Source organism: Polypterus senegalus, chromosome 15 (genome assembly GCF_016835505.1).
Source record: "Polypterus senegalus isolate Bchr_013 chromosome 15, ASM1683550v1, whole genome shotgun sequence".
Classification (NCBI taxonomy): Eukaryota; Metazoa; Chordata; class Cladistia; order Polypteriformes; family Polypteridae; genus Polypterus; species Polypterus senegalus.
In genome coordinates this window covers 89,909,391-89,931,714 of record NC_053168.1, presented here as the reverse complement: position 1 = coordinate 89,931,714, position 22,324 = coordinate 89,909,391, and the positions used below count along the sequence as shown (strand labels likewise).

General features: G+C 41.1%; 1 protein-coding gene across 6 annotated transcripts in view; it reads right to left on the bottom strand.

Annotated features, from left to right (window-relative positions):
• The window catches only part of rad54b (RAD54 homolog B), a 147,498-nt gene that overhangs the window by 5,523 nt on the left and 119,651 nt on the right, over nucleotides 1-22,324 (bottom strand). For all 6 annotated transcript variants that reach the window (XM_039736627.1, XM_039736625.1, XM_039736626.1 and 3 more), the window contains 2 exons: nucleotides 17,888-18,149; nucleotides 16,078-16,144 (listed from right to left, as the gene is read on the bottom strand). In XM_039736627.1, coding sequence (XP_039592561.1) covers nucleotides 16,078-16,144; nucleotides 17,888-18,149 — 329 coding nt within the window. The remainder of the gene's footprint in view (nucleotides 1-16,077; nucleotides 16,145-17,887; nucleotides 18,150-22,324) is intronic.

The following is a 22,324-nucleotide window of genomic DNA, read 5'->3' as shown; positions in this document are numbered from 1 at the left end:
ACTATTTAATTATTAATACCCTATAAAGTACTGAAATTCTGAACAGCAGTACAACAAAAATTAAAATTTAAACTACACAGTTTAAACCAACATATGGCAAGTGATTTGTGAGTGGGTAGTTGATAGTTAGTTAACTGTAAAGGAATTATGTTAGTTTGTCCAAATACTTTTGAGCCCCTGAAAACAGGGGGCCATGTATTAAAATGTCTGTCTTTTCTACAATATTTTTGTTAAACATTTTGAATTAAAACTGGATGTCTATACTTCAATCATATCTTGATTGTTTTTTTTCTTAAATCCATTGTGGCTGTGTACAAATAATCCGAAAAAGTCCAAATACTTATGATCCTAACTGACTGTAAAAGTTCTATGTATTGGTTTCAGGTGCATGAGTTAGAGGTGGAGAGGAGTGTCCCAACAGTTTTTGAGAAGCACAAGGGCAAGACTTTTGGGAAAAATGTAATCCACGTTGTTGTCAAGAACATTTCACATCAACTGTCATAACTCCTGAAAATTGACTTTGCCAGAAAGTAGAGACCTCTTGTTGCGAAAATTGTTATAACAGGTCAGGTCAGGGAGCATGCACTGGTACAGTGCATTGCCGCACCCACCACACAATGAAACAGCTCGGGATCCTGGCTGCAAACCCCTAAGGCAGATACATATTAAATGAGTCTCCCCTTGGCCTGGTCCAGCACTTGGGTCACCAGGATCCTGTGAGCTGGATCACCCTCAGGGAATCACACCACATGGCTGTAGTGCCGTAACTTACGTTCCCTCACAATGCAAATAATGTGCCTCATTTGGGACTACTTGAGCAACCACTTGCTCGACACAAAGTCAAAGTGGTACATAAGGATGCTCCAAAGACCCACAGAACTGAAGGAGTCCAGTCTTCATCTCATGTCACTGGACAGTGTCCAAGTCTTGCAACCACATAGCAGAAGATGAAGCACCAGGACTCTAAAAACTTGGACCTTTGGACTCTTCATAGGAAGAGTCATCAGAGACATGAATGGTACTGCCGAGGTAAGTAAACCTCTCAACAAGGTCGACATTCTCTCTGCAGACGGACACACTGCAGATGGCTATGCCCAAGATGTCCATAAATGCCTGGATTTTGGTTTTTATCCAGGACAATCGCAAGCCCAGACACAGACTCCTTGCTCAGTCTCTTGAGAGGCCCAATCAGAGCATCCATTGTCTCCAAAAAGATCACAGCATTGTTGGCAAAGTCAAGATCAGTGAATTTTCACCAACAGATGCCACATAGCTGCTGGACCGTATGACCCTGCCCAACACTCAGTCCATGCAAAAACACCCCTAGCAAACCCCACAATAAACTGGAAAAAATGTAGAGGTTCTGGCTCCACTCTTCCTAGCACTCACAATACCAGTGTACAGGGCAGACATGACATCCAGCAACTTTGGGGAGGATCCTGCAAAGTCTCAGGATATTCCACAGGGCAGCTCGATCAACTGTGTTGAACTCTTTACAAAGATCGAAAAAGGCTGCAAAGAAACACTGCTCAGATTCGCATTTGCACTCCATGAGAACCCTCAGTGACATGATGCGGTCGATGGTAGACTTTTTAAGTGTAACCAGACTGCTCTGGTTGCTGGTAGGTGAGAAAAGGATCACCGGTCCTATTGACGATGACCCTAGTAAGGACCTTACCTGGCACTGACAGAAGTGTTATCCCACTGTAGTTACCGCAGTCCAGGCAATCACCCTTTCCTTTCCAGATAGGGATTACAAGTCCTGTTTTCCAGTCAGCAGGGATGACGCTCATCTCCCAAATGGAAGAAAAGACTGCTTGCAATGCATGGAGGTCAACCTTACCAGCAGTCAGGAAAAGTTCACCCCGGATACTTTAGGTCAATGTAGCCTTCCCAACCCTCAGCTGGTTCATCACCTGAGCAATCTCAGCAAGATTGGGCGTTTCACAGCTAATTGGAGGATCTGCCTCTAGAACCATGGACCCAAAGATATCCAACGTCCCAGCCAGAGGATTAGCTATAAACAGCTGCTCAAAGTCAGCCCAGCGGGTCACAATAGCAGGGTCATCTGTAAGAATTATTCCATCACCCACCCGGACTGTGACTCTCTGAGAAACAGATTCAGATGTGCACAATGCTTCAATTCGTCTAAGCAGGACGTGGGTCACATGACCCATAGAGGGTGTGTCACTTACTCACAGATTCCTCTAACAAACACCTTCTTATCTGCCCTCAGAGCCTTCGCAGCTGTCTTTCTCAGTTCCCGGAACAAACAGGAATTGCCATCATGCCATGTAATGACTTCCTCTCGATGATACACAGGGTGCCCAGCGAGATGAACAAGGTCCAGCCTCATTATCCTGGTAGGAGGTAGCCTTCTAGACCTAAGCAGGATCTTCAGAGTAGCAACAAGAAGTCTGTGGTCAGAATTCACAAACTGGGCACTTATGCAGATCCTGCAGTTTTATAAGAGCCTCCAGCGTCTGATGTCAAGAATGTGATCGATCTCCTTCACCACACCCCCAGTACTGGAGTACCAAGCCCAACGATGCAGATCACCAGGATCCAGAGATCAGCAGCCCCTGACCTTTTGCAAAGTCAAGGAACATGGAGCCACTTTCACCATTGTCACCAGACCCAGAACCTGACACAATCCTCATAGCCAGCTCTGTCAGTGCCAGTCACAATAATGTGTTCTGTAGAGAATGTCGAAAACAAGTCTCAAGAAAAGCTTCGAGCACTACTAATCTTTTTCACCATTTACAACACTGCCATAAAATGCAGTATGAAGAGTGTCTGAAAATGTATGCTGTAGCCCAGACCATGAAGCCTTCCCAGCCTCCTGCCCCGAAACAAACCATGTTACAAAACCCTTATAATTGTGCTGTGCTAATGAGAGAAAAAATGAGAAGTGGGGCGACATTACTAAAGCATTAGCTTATCATATCGCTAAAGACATGGTCCACATCTCAACTGTGGAACAAGACGACTTTATACAACAGCTAAAAACCTTTGACCAAAGATACCAGTTACCTAGTCGGAAGTTAGAGAGAGTCTCACCGCCCGACTTGCAAAAGTGTCTTAGTTCGCACTGACTACCGACATGTGGTCCAGCAGGACCTGCGAGCCATAAATGAGTGTGACAATATATTTAATGGAAGACTGGGAACTGAAATGTGCCTGTCTACAAACCAACTACTTTCTCCAAGACCACACCGGGAAGCATATACAGGTGCTGGTAATAAAATTAGAATATCATGACAAAGTTGATTTATTTCAGTAATTCCATTCAAAAAGTGAAACTTGTATATTAGATTCATTCATTACACACAGACTGATGTATTTCAAATGTTTATTTCTTTTAATTTTGATGATTATAACTGACAACTAATGAAAGTCCCAAATTCAGTATCTTGGAAAATTAGGATATCAATTAAGACCAATGCAAAAAAAGGAATTTCAGAAATGTTGGCCAACTGAAAGGTATGAACATGAAAAGTATGAGCATGTACAGCACTCAATATTTAGTTGGGGCTCCTTTGGCCTAGATTACTGCAGCAATGTGGTGTGGCATGGAGTCGATCAGTCTGTGGCACTGCTCAGGTGTTATGAGAGCCCATGTTGCTCTGATAGTGGCCTTCAGCTCTTCTGAATTGTTGGGTCTGGCGTATTGCATCTTCCTCTTCACAATACCCCATAGATTTTCTATTGGGTTAAGGTCAGGCGAGTTTGCTGGCCAATCAAGAACAGGGATACCATGGTCCTTAAACCAGGTACTGGTAGCTTTGACACGGTGTGCAGGTGCTAGATCCTGTTGGAAAATGAAATCTGCATCTCCATAAAGTTCATCAGCAGCAGGAAGCATGAAGTGCTCTAAAACTTCCTGGTAGATGGCTGCGTTGACCTTGGACCTCAGAAAACACAATGGACCAACACCAGCAGATGACATGGCACCCCAAACCATCACTGACTGTGGAAACTTTACACTGGACCTCAAGCAATGTGGATTCTGTGCCTCTCCTCTCTTCCTCCAGACTCTGGGACCTTGATTTCCAAAGGAAATGCAAAATTTACTTTCATCAGAGAACATAACTTTGGACCACTCAGCAGCAGTCCTTTTGTCTTTAGCCCAAGCGAGACGCTTCTGACGCTGTCTGTTCTTCAAGAGTGGCTTCACACAAGGAATGCGACAGCTGAAACCCATGTCTTGTATACGTTTGTGTGTGGTGGTTCTTGAAGCACTGACTCCAGCTGCAGTCCACTCTTTGTGAATCTCCCCCACAGTTTTGAATGGGTTTTGTTTCACAATCCTCTCCAGGGTGCGGTTATCCCTATTGCTTGTACACTTTTTTCTACCACATCTTGTCCTTCCCTTCGCCTCTCTATTAATGTGCTTGGACACAGAGCTCTGTGAACAGCCAGCCTCTTTAGTAATGACCTTTTGTGTCTTGCCCTCCTTGTGCAAGGTGTCAATGGTCATCATTTGGACAACTGTCAAGTCAGCAGTCTTCCCCATGATTGTGTAGCCTACAGAACTAGACTAAGAGACCATTTAAAGGCTTTTGCAGGTGTTGTTTTGAGTTAATTAGCTGATTAGAGTGTGACACCAGGTGTCTTCAATATTGAACCTTTTCACAATATTCTCATTTTCTGAGATACTGAATTTGGGACTTTCATCAGTTGTCAGTTATAATCATCAAAATTAAAAGAATTATCAGAATTAAAAGTTTAAAATAAACATCTGAAATACAGTCTGTGTGTAATGAATGAATCTAATATACAAGTTTCACTTTTTGAATCGAATTACTGAAATAAATCAACTTTGTCATGATATTCTAATTTTATGACCAGCACCTGTATCAGAAAACTTGCAGGAAGCCCTGACGAGCTGGAAGCTCAACCTGAAGGGACTGGTCACTATAACTACTGAAAACGGGATTAATGTTGTCAAGGTATTGAAACTGAATAAGTGGATGAGGATGCAGTGTTTTGGTCACAGACTTAACCTAACCATTGGTGAGTGCAATATTTAATCTGTTAATATGAAATAAGACAAAACATGCCAGGCATAATGTACAATTTTAGGGCTGATTTTTTTCCCATTTCTCCCAGGGATGAATATTTTTCCAAAAAATGCAAGTTTCTAAAAAGCACACAGAGCAATAGTTTCTCACAAAAATCAACATAAAACGTTTGTTGCTGCATGCAGTGTGCTGTCGCTGCATGTTAACAGATCTGGCAGTGGCAGGGTGGGGGTGACGGTAGTGCATCAGCTAAGGATTGATCAGCTAATGCCATTATCTCGCTTTTGTTTTAGACCCCCAATCTCCAGATCACTTGCACCAAATCATAGTCCAACAAGTCAGAGTCAAATTCAAAATAGTAAAATATACGTAAAATGTCATCCACTGAGTATTTTTTGCACATTCGTTTCACTCTCTCACCCAATGCCAATGCCATTCTAGATGTGTTTACTCTATGCCACTCACACAGACACAGGGATTTGACATCAAGTCTACGAGTCTAACAGTCCTCCAATCAAAGAGGGTCTACCTGTAACGTAACAGTGAGTTTTATCAACATTGGCAGGTTCTAACAAGTACATATTGCCTCTACTCCTCCTAAAAGAGATAAGTACAAGGATTTATAGAACCACTTACAGAGCTAAATATGCCTATTGACTACAAGATAATCTACTGTATTTAAAATGCTTAGGCTTATACAGCTACCACTTATTAAACTGAAACTTTGTTACATAAACTGTTATCACTATTGGAGGGTGTGTGTGTGTGTGTGTGTGTTAGTATGAGAACTGTGATAATGAATGACAACCCCAGCTGAGAAAAGACAGGAAAGGGAAAAGGAGCATGGGTTTTTGTACAGTGCATGGCTGTACTCGTCACACATGACACATAACGGGTGATGCCTCGGCACCACACAACTCCGTGTAGAGCTGTGTGAAAGTTTTTATGGCGCTTGGAGTGCCGATTCTGACACCAAACCCCAAGTTTTCCCTGCAAGTTGGAGGACCGCTTCAAGGGCTGGGTGCAGGTTAATGTCATACCAAGGACGAACCAATTGCGTTTAAGGATTTTGCTCAACTACCAAAAGAAGTATTGCGATGGTTGCGGGATTCAAACCAGCGACTGCCAGCAAATCCTTACCATCAGAGCCACCACTCTGCATAAGAAGAGACAAAGATGTATTTTAAATTCAGAAGTGTTTGAGATTGAAAAGCTCTAAAAATATACATCCATTTCACTGATTTGTTGGTGATTTTACAAAAATCTATCCATCCTCATCAGCTTAACCGAGGTCAGGTCAGGGGGGCAGCAGCTTGAGTAGAGAGGCCCAGATTTCTCTCTCCCCAGCCACTTCTTCTAGCTCTTCCGGGAGAATCCCAAGGTGTTCCCAGGCCAGCCAGGAGACATAGTCCCTCCAGCATGTCCTGGGTCTTCCCCAGGGCCTCCTCCCGGTTGGACGTGCCCGGAACACCTCACTAGGGAGGCGTCCAGGAGGCATCCTGATCAGATGTCTGAGCCACCTCATCTGACTCCTCTCGATGCAGAGGAGCAGCGGCTCTACTCTGAACCCCTCCCGGATGACTGAGCTTCTCACCCATTCTTTAAGGGAAAGCCCAGACACCCTGCGGAGGAAACTCATTTCAGCCGCTTGTATTCACGATCTCGCTCTTTCGGTCACTACCCATAGCTCATGACCATAGGTGAGGGTAGGAACGTAGATCGACTGGTAAATTGAGAGCTTTGCCTTACTGCTCAGCTCCTTTTTCACCACGACAGAACGATGCAGAGCCCGCATCACTGCGGACGCCGCATAGATCCGCCTGTCGATCTCACGCTCCATTCTTCCCTCACTCGTGAACAAGACCCTGAGATACTTAAACTCCTCCACTAGGGGCAGGAGCTTTCCCCCAACCCTGACAGGGCACTCCACCCTTTTCCGGCAGAGGACCATGGTCTCGGATTTGGAGGTGCTGATTCCCATCCCAGCCGCTTCGTATTCAGCTGCAAACTGATTCAGAGAGAGCTGAAGATCACGGCCTGATGAAGCAAACAGGACAACAAGTGACCCAATCCTGAGTCCACCACACCGGACCACCTCAACACCCTGGCTGCACCTAGAAATTCTGTTCATAAAAGTTATGAACAGAATCGGTAACAAAGGGCAGCCCTGGCGGAGTCCAACTCTCACTGGAAACGGGCTCGACTTCCTGCCGGCAATGCGGACCAAGCTCTGACACTGGTTGTACAGGGACCAAACAGCTCTTATCAAGTGGTCCGGTACCCCACACTCCCGAGCCCCCCAGGATTCGCCGAGGGACACGGTCGAACGCCTTTTCCAAGTCCACAAAACTCCCATGCACCCTCCAGGATTCTGCTATGGGTGTAGAACTGGTCCACTGTTCCACGGCCAGGACGAAAACCACACTGTTCCTCCTGAATCCGAGGTTCGACTATCCGATGGACCCTCTTCTCCAGAACCCCCGAACAGACTTTTCCCGGGAGGCTGAGGAGTGTGATCCCTCTGTAGTTGGAACACACCCTCCGGTCCCCCTTTTTAAAGAGGGGGACCACCACCCCGGTCTGCCAATCCAGAGGCACTGTCCCCGATGTCCATGCGATGTTGCAGAGACAAGTCAGGACCAAGACAGTCCTACAACATCCAGAGCCTTGAGGAACTCCGGGCATATCTCATTTACCCCAGGGGCCCTGCCACCAAGGAGTTTTCTGACCACCTCGGTGACCTCAGTCCCAGTCCACAGGCTCTGCTTCCTCATTGGAAGGAATGTTAGTGGGATTGAGGAGGTCTTCAAAGTACTCCCCCCACCGACCCACAATGTCCCGAGTTGAGGTCAGCAGTGCACCATCCCCACCATATACGGTGTTGACACTGCACTGCCTCCCCCTCCTGAGACGCCAGATGGTGGATCAGAATCTCCTCGAAGTCATCCGAAAGTCGTTCTCCATGGCTTCCCCAAACTCCTCCCATGTCCGAGCTTTTGCCTCAGCAACCACCGAAGCCGCATTCCACTTGGCCTGTCGGTACCTACAGTATTAGCTGCCTCCAGAGTCCCACAGGACAAAAGGGTCCGGTAGGACTTCTTCTTCAGCTTGACGGCATCCCTCACCGCTGGTGTCCACCAACGGGTTCGAGGATTGCCGCCACGACAGGCACCAACCACCTTACGGCCACAGCTCCGGTCAGCCGCCTCAACAATAGAGGCACGGAACATGGCTCATTCAGACTTAATGACCCTCTCCTCCCTCGGGACGTGGTTGAAGTTCTGCCGGAGGTGGGAGTTGAAGCTACTTCTGATAGGGGACTCTGCCAGATGTTTCCAGCAGACCCTCACAACACATTTGAGCCTACCAGGCCTAACCGGCATCCTCCCCCACCATCGAAGCCAACTCACCACCAGGTGGTGATCAGTTGACAGCTCTGCCCCTCTCTTCACCCGAGTGTCCAAGACATGTGGCAGCAAGTCCGACGACACGACCACAAAGTCAATCATCGAACTGAGGCCTAGGGTGTCCTGGTGCCAAGTGCACATATGAACACCACTATGCTTGAACATGGTGTTTGTTATGGGCAATTTGTGACGAGCACAGAAGTCCAATAACAAAACACCGCTCGGGTTCAGATCGGGGGGGCCATTCCTCCCAATCACGCCCTTCCAGGTCTCACTGTCATTGCCCACATGAGCACTGAAGTCTCCCAGCAGTACGAGGGAGTCCCCAGAAGGTATGCCCTCTAGCACCCCCTCCAATGACTCCAAAAAGGGTGGGTACTCCAAACTGCCTTTCGGCGCATATGCACAAAGAACAGTCAGGACCCGTCCCCCACCCAAAGGCAGAGGTAGGCTACTTTCTTGTCCACCGAGGTAAACGCCAATGTACAGGCTCCAAGTTGGGAGGCAATAAGTATGCCCACACCCGCTCGGTGTCTCTCACCGGTGGCAACTCCAGAGGGGTAGAGAGTCCAGCCCCTCTCAAGGAGATTGATTCCAGAGTCCAAGCTATGCGTTGAGGTGAGCCCAAATATATCTAGCCGGAACCTCTTGACCTCACGCACTAGCTCAGGCTCCTTTCCCTTCAGAGAGGTAACATTCCACGTCCCAAGAGCCAGCTTCTATAGCCGAGGATCAGACCACCAAGGTCCCCGCCTTCGGCCACCACCCAACTCACACTGCACCCGACCTCCTTGGCCCCTCCCATAGGTGGTGTGCAGGCCCGGCCACCAGGTGCTCGCCATCGAGCCCCATCTCCAGGGCCTGGCTCCAGAGGGGGGCCCAAGTGACCCGTGTCCGGGCAAGGGAAAACGCAGTCCAAATTTTTTATTCGTCATAGAAGGTCTGTTGAACCGCTCTTTGTCTCATTCCTCACCTAGGACCAGTTTGCCTTGGGTGGCCCTACCAGGGGCATAAAGCCCCGAACAACAAAGTTCCTAAGATCATTGAGACACGCAACCATTTTACCAAAATGATTTAACTAAAACCATTTGTAGATTACACGCTACACAACAGAGTTTACACATGTAATGTTATACATCCCTACTAAACACAGATGGATGTTAATTTACCTTTGAGTGATCTCCCTCTTTATATAAAAACGAAAGTGATTTTAAAACGCTATTTTGTATGTTACAGGACATGTTATGGATGATGCCTGCATCACCTGGGCCATTTTTCTGTGCAAGAAAGTTGTCACTTGTTACATGCTTTGTTATTTGCACAAAGTCCTAGATGTTTGTACAGGACTATACACAGAAGGGAGCACTTTGGTAATGAAAGAACTCTCTGCTTCAGTGGAAACCCACTTTTTAAAGAGCAAGTTGGCCTTTTGTTATTTTTGCTCTGTATCTTTTCTGTTTACATTTTTTTAATCGCACAGCTGTAAGTCTTCTGTTATGCAGGAAAAGAACATAATTTTATTTTATTCAAGGAGCATTATTATTTAATATATGCCAATAGTTTATTTTTGAGCCATTTCTCATGTACATCTACAGCTGTATGTTAATAAAATTGCCTGTGTCACATTTTGGACATGTGGGGTTGACTCAAAACTGTCTTTTTGTTATTACTTTATTGGAAGAAAAAATATTAAGATATATATCGTATATCGGCATTCAGCTAAAAAATACCGAGATATGATTTTTGGTCCATATCACCCAACCATATTGTGTTGGTTTGGACATGTGCAAAGGAGAGATACTGCGTATATTGGGAGAAGGATACTAAGTATAGAGCTGTCAGGCAAGAGGAAAATACGAAGGCCTCATAAATGGTTTATGGATGTGGTGAGAGAGGACATGAAGGTAGTGGGTATAATGGAGCAAGGTGCAGAGGACAGGAAAATATGGAAAAAGATGATCCGCTGTGGCAAACTGTAACGGAAGCAGCTGAAAGAAGGAGAAGGAGAAGAAGATTAAAATAAAGTTGATCCATTAGCATTAAAGTCAAGACAGAAGTACTTCGGTATTATCCTGGACTCTGACCTAAACGTTCATATGCATATTAACAATATTACTAGGCCTGCATTTATTTAATTTAATGAAAACAGCAAATGTTAGACCTCTTATAACACTGCAAGATGCTGAGAAATGTATTCACACTTTTGTTTTTAGTCGACTAGATTACTGTAAATCACCCCTAACAGAGCTACCTAAGAAATACAAAAATCTTAACCAGAACATGAAACATCGAGGACATCTCTCCAGTTTTAGCATCATTACAATGGTTACCCTTGTTCTTTAGAATGAACTTTTAAATACTACTGAAAGTTTATGAAGCTTTAAATAATCTCACTCCTTCCTATATTTTGGGGTGCTTGTCTCCCTACATTTCAAGTCATAAATTAAGATATTCTAATAGTGGTCTGGTTTATTATTCCAAGAGCTAAGCTAGGCTTTTTCATAGCTACATTTTAGTTGTACACCTATTACAATATACATGCAAAGAACTATCGTATTTTTCAGGGATTTGCAATCCAAAGCAAGTTTATTTATATAGCACTTTTAATACCATTAAGCAATTCAAATTTATATGATAAGGATAAAATGCAAAAAAGAAATAAAAGACAACCAAATAATGGTTAGAGAGGCAGTCAAATGACAGAAAGTGAAAACAATACTTAAAATGAAGGAAATAAAATAGTGGCACAGCTGTAGTAATAGTGCAGCACAGTACATGATCAGTCAAATGCACAGAAAAATAAAAATGCTTTTAATTTTGATTTGAAAGCTTCTACTATTTGGGGTATCTCTAACACATTTTGGCAGATTGTTTAAATTTTTTTCACCCTGTTTTGATCTCACTCTGGGTATAATTAGCTATCCGACCCCCAAGAGATCTATAGAATCTATAAACGGTTAGCATCTCTGTGATGTATTCTGGGCCTAAACTGTTTAGTCACTTGTATACTAAAATCAGTATCTTAAAAATCAATCCTATAGCTGACTGGAAGCAAATGTAGTAAATTTTAGTACCAGAGTAATGTGTTCTCTTTTCTTAATTTTGGTAAACATTCTGACAGCAGCATTCTGAACAAACTGTAATTTTTTAATAGTCTTTTTTGGGCAGGACTGAGAAAACAGCATTGCAGTAATCTATTCTGCTGAAAATAAAGGCATGGATAAGTTTCTCCAAGTCTGTTTTTAACAATAAACCTCTGATTTTACAAATATTTTTTAGATGAGAAAATGTAGATTAAGCTGTTGTTTGTAACAATCTACAAAATGGAAGCATGTAGAAGTTAAATAAAAGATGACTGAAAACAGATCCTTGTGGTATTTCATATGTTATTTCTGTCTGTTCAGACTAATAATTACCAAGTTCAACAAAGTAATTCCTGCCTTTTAAGTATGACCTAAACCAGCTGAGGGCTACTCTAGATATTCCTACCCAGTGTTCAACCTTTTCTAAGAGTATTCTGTGGTCTACAGTATCAAAGGCAGCACTGAGGTCTAGCAATAAGAGAACTGTTATTTTTCCAGAGTATGTGAATAAACAACATTTAAAACCTGTAAGTGCTGTCTCGGTGCTATGATGATGGAGGAAGGCACACTGTAAGCTATCAAGACAACCAATGGAGTTAAAAAAAATTTGTTGAGTTGTAAGGGAACAGGTTATTTCAATTATCTTACCTATAAAAGGAAGATTTGAAATTAATCTAAAGTTAAGTACTGTGGTATCCAGGCTGCTCTGCTTAAAAAGGGATTAATAATAGCAGTCTTCAATGTTCCTGGAAATATTCCAGTTTTAATTGATGCAATTACTATTTGCAGTAAGTTTGCTGCTATACTAACCAAAATTTTTTTTTTTTTAAAAGCCAGTAGACAAAATAATATCAAAAGTGCAGGTAGAGGACTGCACAATCTCCTGAAGACTATTGGTGTCAATATCATCAGACTCAGACATAATGGCCATATTTATCTTAATTGATACTACAGATATAAGATGATCTGTCTCGTCTTAATATAACTTATGGCTGACCTAATGTTTCCAATTTTTTTGGCAAAATAATGGAATCTCATCATTCAGTTAAAAAAAAATCACTTCTCAGTAATGGCAAACTGATTTGACTTGTCTAGCCTTGGACACTTCAGAGTTATAAATATGTAAGCTTTATTTCTGGATGTCGTAGTAGACCTGCAGTTTATGTTTTCTTCATTTACGCTCAGCCTTCCTGTATTCTCTTTTTGATTGAATACTAGTAAAGCTTTACTCCCAAGTGCTTTCTGCTTGCTAGAAATGTTTTTTTTTGTAACAGATTCTAGAGTATCAATAACCCTTAAAATTTTCAAAAGTAATCAAGCATGACATTAACTAACTTAGCACTTAAGTTAGTCTTAAGTAAGGCATTGGTGAACAGAGCGGCAGTGTTGTCCATTTTGTAGCTTTTTTTTTTTTTTTTAAAATAAAAACACAAACAAATTTGTTTTGAATATCAAGACATTAAATCTTGAAGAAAATACAGAAGTGGTCAAGAACTGCTGTACACAAACTTATCTATCCATGTTTCAATTAAAAACATGAAATCAAGCTGATAAACTGTAATAAAATCATTTACTAAAATGATTTATTTTGTAAGCAATCTAACACTGAAAATAGCTAATACAATTTACTGAAGGAGTTAATACTAGATCGGGTTGCTGTGGAACATACAACAAATTGGATAAGTTAGCTGCATGAGCAGAGTGAATTATATTTTTTCTGCTGCTAACCAAAACTGGAATTGAAAAAACAGGTACAATAAGAATAAGAACCTGCGGGGTAACAGAGAGTAGAAGGTAATTTTGAGATTTAATACTGATTAAAACAGGAATGAAATAATGTAGTGGAACAGAACTGTTAATAATAGGTAGTCATACAAGTGAGTAGTTAACAGTGGAGTGTAAAATGTTATTTAACAGCATGTGCAAACCTAATCTGCTGGGATGAATCCCATCATTTATAAAAACAAGGTGCATTCCCAAAAAAGACTGTCAATAAAACCAGTATCATTGGTTCCTATGTGAATGACAAAGTTTCCAACATCAGCATATTCGGCAAGCAAGCCTGGGAGTTTGGATGTGATGCTATTAATTCTGCCAATGGGAAAACAAACATTTACGCACCACTTAGACTAAAATTCTGTAATTACGGAGATGTCAATTATCAGTGTGGTTGGAAGAGGAGCTGAAAACTGGGGAGACCGTGACATTGCTGTTGCCCGGCCAGTAGCCCGAGAAAGGCGCAGATGGCTGTGGAAGTGTAGAAGTGCCTGCTTGCTGTCTCGAGCGACCTTGTAGATGTCGATGGTATTGAAGGCCTTGTTCCCCGCAACTGAATCCTGGCTGGCACAGAAGGAGGATGAGAAGACCCAGTAAGTGGATGATAGTTTTGTTCACCAAAGACGCTGAATCTGTTTTCCAGTTGAATTTCTGGTGAATGTGGAGCAGTGTGGCACTTAAGCCATTCTACTACTGTCTATGGATTAGAGCTAGTTAATGCCTTTGGCGAAATTCTCAGTTTGGATTTTACAGTTTGACTAGTTTTGACTACTTGAAACTTACAGCTTGACTGGGGCTGCCTCAGAGCACAAGGCAGCTTCGGGGTAAGGAGTGGTGAAGTCTGGCCCAAACTAGGGAATGGTGGAGGCCAGCTCTCTGCTAGCAGTTGTAGTGGTAGCACCTGTTGCAACTATGGAATCAAGGAATTTCTCATTGTCCCTGGTCTGATGGAGTAGGGATATTCCTTCATCCAGTTCCTCAATGCTCTGGTCATGGCAATGGCAACCCTTACAAACTGGAGAGGTAAGAGGTGGTACATTATGTTATAAAGGTCTCCTTCAAAATGTAATAGAAACGTTTCCGTACATTATTAGTATAGTACTATAGCAGAAGGCCTTTCACTTTAATGATATCTGCTTTTCAACAGTGGCAAAAAAGCTCCAAAGAGCTTTGCAAAAATTACTAATCTCTACTTTGTTTTGCTTTCTTTTCTGGTTTCACTGTGGTGTCCACAGCCACCACCACCTGATTTGGGCTCAAATGAAGGCAGGTCCCACAGCTGTCCCAAGAGACCTACTGTATCAAATCCTCTGGGACAAAGCCTAGGAACAATGAGGAATGACTTAAGAACATTTATGTTAAGCAGAATGCCTAGTGAGGGCTGGGCAGTCTTTTGGTCTTGGAATCTCTGAAGATTATTTTTTTTTCAGTTTAACTCCTGGCCATCTGAGAAAATCATTGCACTCATCATTAGAAACGTAAAATACAATATTATGTATAAAGAGACTACTTTTCTACTAATTATGTGCTATGTAAGCTCGAATTCTTTTTCATTACTTATTCATTGTTATTTTTACTTAATTTAACTTGTTTTTATTTTCTTGTAACTATTTCTTTGACATCTTGTAAACCACTTTGAGCTACATTCTATGCATGGAAATTTGCTACAGAAATGAATGTTGTTGCTTTTCTTGGACTGGCAACCATAACAAATTCATGGTGCAATATCAGAAAGGATACCCATAACTTTACAGTTACATTTACTTGCTTAGCAGACACTTTTATCCAAAGTCAATTACAAAATAAAATATCTAGTTCTGGGTCCACAATTTTATAACTCCATTTTCTACTTAAATGAGTAAGCAGTTGTTTCACATTTTATATAAATTCTGCGAAGTTGGAAATACCTATGCTGTATATGATAGGGTAGTACTTTTTTCCAAAGCACCTGCTTAGTCCACTGATCAAAACAAAGAGAAAGCAGTCATCAATTCCACAGAAAACATTTAAAAGGACCATCCAGTTAGAGATAAGGAATTAAAAACAATGAGGTAAAAAAAAAAAAAAGGAGACTAATAATGCATCTACATTGCCTGTTTTGGAACTGGCAAAATATCACCTTCAACATTATGAAGACCACCACACATGCATTCTTATTCTAAATAGCTCTAGAATAAAACAAAGACACTGGACAATATTAAAATAAATTTATAAGCAAATATTACAAAGTGTATTATAATTAATTTGTTTACATACTTTGCTACTTTCATGTTTTTATCTAGAAATAGGTTAAATACAGTATTTGAACATGCCACATACAAAACTGATAGGCAACACTTCGATAATAGAATTCATTTGCATATGGTCTTCTCTGTCATATGGTGACTCTACCATCAGGAGATGTACCTCATTAAAAAATGTAAAGTAGTATGAATTACCAAGCTGAATAACAAACAAGTCAGGAGAATTAAGTGAACTGTTGCTAAACAGTTATGACAACAGCTGATTCAATGAAGCTATAGCGTAAACTGCGGGAGAGATAATATACAATAGCAGAAAAAGGTACTCAAGATAAGCACATATTAATGTTATTATCGCAGTTTAAATAAACATTTTACATCTTTAAAATAAACACATACACTTGGAATTTCATAAAATAATCAGAGGTTAAGTATTATACTTTTTAAACTAAATCAGACATTTTTGCAAAATAGAATTAATGTTATGGCTATAAATATGCATTAACGCACAATGCTAAAGTTACTTAGGAATATATTTGAAACGTACCTGTTGTTAGAAAACGGTAAATGTGAACTGTATTCTTTTGTCCGTCTCTCCAAACTCTGGCCATTGCCTTTGTAACAACAACAACATTTATTTATATAGCACATTTTCATACAAGAAAAAATGTAGCTCAAAGTGCTTTACAAAATGAAGAATAGAAAAATAGAAGACACAATAAAAAATAAAAATAAGTCAACATTAATTAACATAGAATAAATAAGGTCCGATGGCCAGGGTGGACAGAAAAAACAAAAAAAAAAAAACTCCAGACGGCTGGAGAAAAAAAAAAAATCTGCAAGGATTCCAAACCAAGAGACCGCCCAGTCCCCTCTGGGCAATCTACCTAACATAAATGAAAAATAAGGCAATTTTTCACATCGGCTGCTACCTGTTGCCTAGGTGCTGTAAATCGCGCCCCATCCTTTCCTCCCTACTCTGCCATCTGTGGGCTGTGAAGCGCACCCCCGATGCCTGGGGGTTGGAGGAGGTGGAGTTTACACTCAGCTGTTTACGCGCAGGGGCTGTCAGTTTCCTGGCCTGTGGCTGAACTGTACTCTTTGCTGCTATGCCCAGCTGCTGATAAGGATGCTTGCGCAGAACACAGCAGGAGGGTTTTTTTTACACCTATAGCCTGCTCACAGGGGCTCAGAGACTGTCAGCTTTTTAGAGAGCCTGTAAGCATTTTTACAGACTCAGGTACTCGGCTGTGTAGACAGAGAGCCGGCAACTCGTCTTTCGAGCTTGCCTGCGTGTACGCTTGGAGCCTTGATCCAGGGGCATCTCGGGGGTGCACGCAGAGGCTGTCTCAGCTCTCACGCTTCAACTGTGGAGAGAGAGAGTGAAGGGACAGCTTGTCAGCGCAGAGAATGTCTGGGAGCTTGACTTAGATAAAATAAAAAATGGTTTACAAGTGCTAAACTAAGGTTTAGATCTTTAAAGTAATAGATTATTTTAAGTAATAGATAGATACAGGAGTTCTTACCCAAACCGTAGAGGCAGACAGCTCTGCCCCTTGAAACGCTTATGCGTGTGTCTTTGAGAGAAGTGGGCCACCAACAGGTCTGTAACAGGCCTGGGCATGCCCGCTCAAGGAGGGGGACTGCTCTTGACAGTTTGTTTAATTAAGCAGGTGGCTGTGGGATGAGTTCAAACAGGGGTCAGACATCCATCAAAAGGCCCTTGACAGTTTTCTGAACCAATCAGGTGCCGGGGGCGGGTTCAACGAGGGGGCAGACATCCATCAAAATGCCCTTGACAGTTTCCTGAACCAATCAGGTGCCGGAGGGCAGGGCTAGGACACGTGGAGGGGCCGGACTTTCCTGTGTGACATCATACGGGCGGGACTTCCGGTCTTGTGCCATATGGACGGGACTTCCAGAATGACATCATAGGGGCGGGGCATAAGGGACATAAATCATTTTGACATAAACCCTATGCATATAACTACTGTCGTCCATTTTGTAAACCTGCCTTTACAATACATGGTGGCTAGGAACAAACATACACAGGAAGACAAGTTAATCACAGACTATATGCATGCATACCAATCAATTTAAGGGCATGACTTTAAACTGGTGGAATACTGGAGAAAAAAAATAACATACATACACTGAGAGGAAATGTAAATTTAAAATAGAACATACCCTAGCTAAATACCTTAACATACTATTAATAATGGAAAAAAAGTCTATATTGAAATGTAAATATATCTATGCACAACAAACTTAGGATAAAACTTCTACTAAATTAATGTGTTTTCAAACATCTTAAAATAAAATTTGTTGAAATTGTGTGAAGGTTTCATGTTAATTACCTGAATGTCATTGGCAGGATTCCAGTCAATATCATATAGTATCAAATGTGATGCTCCAACTAGATTTAACCCAACGCCACCTGCTTTTGAGCTCAGTAGAAACACAAAATCAGTGGTATATTTGCTGTTGAAATTTTCAACAATTTGTTGTCTTTGAGACACCGGTGTTTGTCCATCCAAGCGTGAGTAGTTGTAACCAAATTCTTTGCAAATGTTCTCCAGCATGTCCAGAGTTTGAGTGTAATTTGATACAAGTACAACTCTGTCACAAAAAAAGTTAATTGAATTAGTAATGCATGAAGTATTAATATTTTGATGCTTTATAGGAAGCCACAAAACCAACTTAATTATCATTTTGAGAAAAGAAAAACTGAATTTCAAAGAATCATTCAAATTGTACAGTAGGTCAAATGTAAATATGAATATACAATTATATTTACTTCAGAAGATGAAAGATTTCATTCAGTCTTCCTAGTTCATTTACCAGAATGTATCTGCTATAGATGCATCTGCTGTACAGTTCACACAATGTAATGGCTACAAGTACTTCATTGTTTGGCATTTCAAATATTATGCATATGTAGTTTCTATTTCCCTTTTTGGAAGCTAGTATATGACTAGCATACGGTAGTAGGGTCTTTTGATGTTGTTAGAATAGGAATCAATGGCCTGTTTTGCGAAATGTGAGCAGCATAAACATATTTCCACACTGCACCTGTAAAGTTAAATCATTCTATGCAAAGTTATGAATATGAAAACAGAAAATCTGAGGTAACTTTTGTTTCACTAACTACAACTATATAAACTGATGTTAGCTTTACAGTTGCCATTAGGGAGCTGGAAATAATGCTTTATTGCTAAACCAAAATGTTCATGTCTTGGGGGTAATCTTTGATTGTATATAACAAAAATAACATTGTTAAAGGTATTTTAGCTTTAATTTAGCTGCATCCTTTTCCTAGATGTAGTTGTTTAAAAAAAAAAAAAAGAAAAACAGTAAAGTCCTTAGCAGTATGCCTTGAATAAAACACAAACACATTTGAAGTATGTTGAAACACACAGTTATGCAAAAGTTTACACTGCTAAATCACTTGGCTTTGGAGTATTTAAATATTTACAGTGTATAAACCTGACACAAATGATTCCCATTTTAAAAATCGTCATTGACAACAGCCTACAAACATTTGATAAACAATTTTGGAACAAAAACAATTACAGAAATGTAAAATATTGGGAGAAGATTCTCTTATATAAAACTTTCAACACAAGCCTGATTTAATCCACACAGGCACTGTATGCTAGTGTTGAAATGTATGTGCTGTTCTCCTCAAGCTGAAAAACTCTACTATTTAGAGTAGTTAGTATAGTATAAAGTAGTGTAGTACAAATAGTTCTACTATTTATTTAAATAAATTTTGCCTACCAAGGACTTGGTTTTAGTGACGCTTTAATGGATTGGCCACCAAAAAATAAATCAGATTTTCAGTTCCAATAACTATCAGTGATCAGTAAATTGGCTAATCTCAAAAAATGTTTTTTCAGAGTCTTGCTTTTCAAGCATTGTTTTTTAATTTATTTGTTATGCTCCTTAACATATGCAGATTTTGTTTGTGAATTAAGAGATCTTTGCTTCTCTTGTTTAATTTATCTAAATGTGGAAGCTTGTTGTGGGCAGCACAGTTATCAATCAGGAGCTGAATCATTCTTTTCTTCTTCATATTGTGAGGTTTCTGAACTTTTTTGAGACCCCCACCCACTCCTCACCCAACGGGAACGACATGCTGAAGTGCGTCCTGTGGAAGATTGTCCATTTTTCGGGTGTAGGGCTATAGTAGGCTCACAGCATTGCAGTGAAGAACCACAGAAGCAAATCATAAAAGATCAGGGTCACACTATAAGTTCCTGTCTTGCACCCCAAAACAGTCTTAGTACTTTAGCAAAACCAGCTTTACTCAGCTTGAAACAGGAACGGCATAGTTATTTATTGTAGCGTGATCTGCCACTCTGCTATACACAGACACAGCAGTCAGGCAGGGTTGTGGCCAGGTTAGTGACCAAGTAATCCTGTTATCGGCATTTACAATTTATGTGCTCCTAACCTTGCATCACCCATCGAGATCTTTGCTGTTTACTTTGGCAGAGAGACACAGCATAGCTGTGAGCCTGCTATTGTCCAGTACAGACAAGGTGATCGCACTTCGGGACGCTCTTCAGCGTGCTGTCTAGTTGGGGGAGGTCCCAAGAGAGTTTACAAACCTCACATTTTCTTGAATGAGTGCCACATTAATAGGAATGTTTCTTGAATGAGCATCACTGAACCACATAAAAACTGCTTTTTCGACGTCTTCAAATGCAGCAGTTCATTCACGTTTGCAACCCGAGACTTTTCTTCTTTGTTTGCTCTGTGTTTCAAGAAAGTTGACAGTGTCAATGGCAAAATTCCGAATTCACTGGCAACGTATTTTTTCTTTTTGCTGCAATCGAGAGCTACAAAAAAATTGAAGTTTTTTTTTCTACTATGAACTGTTATTTTTTCGTTTCTGCCATTTCTATAGGAGGGTGACAATGAGTTAAATTACAATGGATGTTTTTCAAATGTTGAAGAGCAATAAGCAAAAGGTATCACTGAAAACCGCAGGAAACCAAAAACAGTATGAGGAAAGTTCGAAGAAAGAAATAAAAATTACAATGTTTCTGTTTGGGGATCGTTGTGCATAACTGAGCAGCCACAGAACTAACTGCTATGTGGATGATTCATTCAGGCATTTCAAGGTCTTTTGTGCACTTTGTTGTAATGAAAGTATCTGCTGAATGTACTTCATAGTAAAGAGATTGCTATAGAGTCGTGTCATATGGGACCATATGGGCTTTCGGGACCATAAAAATACCTCCTCGTAATGAAAATTTTGTTGTAAAGATATTCGTTGTAATGGAATTTTAACTGTATCACATTGACACAAGTATTCAGATTCTTTACTCAGTAATTCACTGAAGCACTTCTGATGGCCTAGAACAGTGGTGGGCAACCTTTTGTCGCACTAAGGCCACTGACGACTACTTTAACTCAAACAAGGCTGCACCATTATGAAGTCATTAACAACATATACAGGCATTCTTTTATTAATTATTTATTATTAAATTTTATACTGACCCCAAAGTGTGTAAAAGTGTAAGAATAATCCATAACATGAAGTAATTCTGTAATTTTCAATAACTTTTTTGAGTCTGTTTGTTGGTTGACAATTCATTAAAACTTGGCTCAAAAGTTGTTGTTCTTAAACGTAGCTGGCCTTCCAAATGGTCATCTGTCAGGACTGTGCAGTATAGATTTTTTAATGTATCGTAGATACTCGCGTATTAGTCAATCTCACAGATAAGTGGAGTGTTTTTTTAAGCCGAAAATTACGAAATTTGTTATGACCCACATATAAGTCGAGGGTAAAACTTGGGTTTTTTCATGGCCCTTTGTCTTAATAAGTATAGTCTTCTCACCAATACCTGCTACAGTTCGATTCCCCGGCATATCAAATGTCATTGGCGTTTCATCCATGTTACCAATGTTACTGAGATCAAAGTCATGCCTTTGTCTTTGCTTGATAATAAATTTATGAAAGGAACTGACCTTTCAAATTTCTGCGCGATTTTTGTTCGCTGATGAAGGTCCCAGCCCATATATATCTGTTCATAAACCGCGTACACCAGCCAGCCGATGCTTGAAATTCCAACAAATGCTTATGTGGTGTTATAGGTCCACAGCTCTCTTAGCAAAGGCCGTTTTAGTTTTTAAATAATAATAATCACAGCGCTCGCGACTTAGCGAGCTGCAGGGCGATCTGCAGTGTGGGCGTTTCTCACCTAGTGCACAGGTGAGGGACTGCCCACATCCGTGATTGTTCCTGTGGCTAATGTGCTGCAGCTGCTATGTCCTCTCTGCATATAAAGAGAACAGCGAGTCAGTTAGAGAGGAAGGAAAAACGGAGTAAAAAAAAAAAAAAAGCAAGAAAGAGAAAGAAAGACTGAGGTGGCTGGAGAAAGCAGGAGGGAGAGAGAGAGAGAGAGAGAGAGAGAGACGGTGCGAGTGGGCAAGTGAGCGAATGAGTGATCGCAGGCAGCTGTGTGGAAGCCAAAACAGAGTATAAAATAAAAAAAAAAAAGGAAGAGAAAGACAGACGGAGGTGGCTGGAGAGAGAGAGAGAGAGAGATAGTGCGAGTGGGCGAGAGAGCGCTCACAGGCAGCTGTGTGGAAGCCTGGGTGTTAGGCCGGGTTTTTAAAGGATTGTTTTTCTATTATACTGATTTTTAAACCTCCATGTTTGCTTTATGGATTATTTATTTAATGAAGAGTTCTTTTGAATCACTGCACTGTTTACTTTGAACACCGATTTTGATTGACTGTTTTAAATAAAACCACTGTGCCATTACCCAAATTCTATGGAA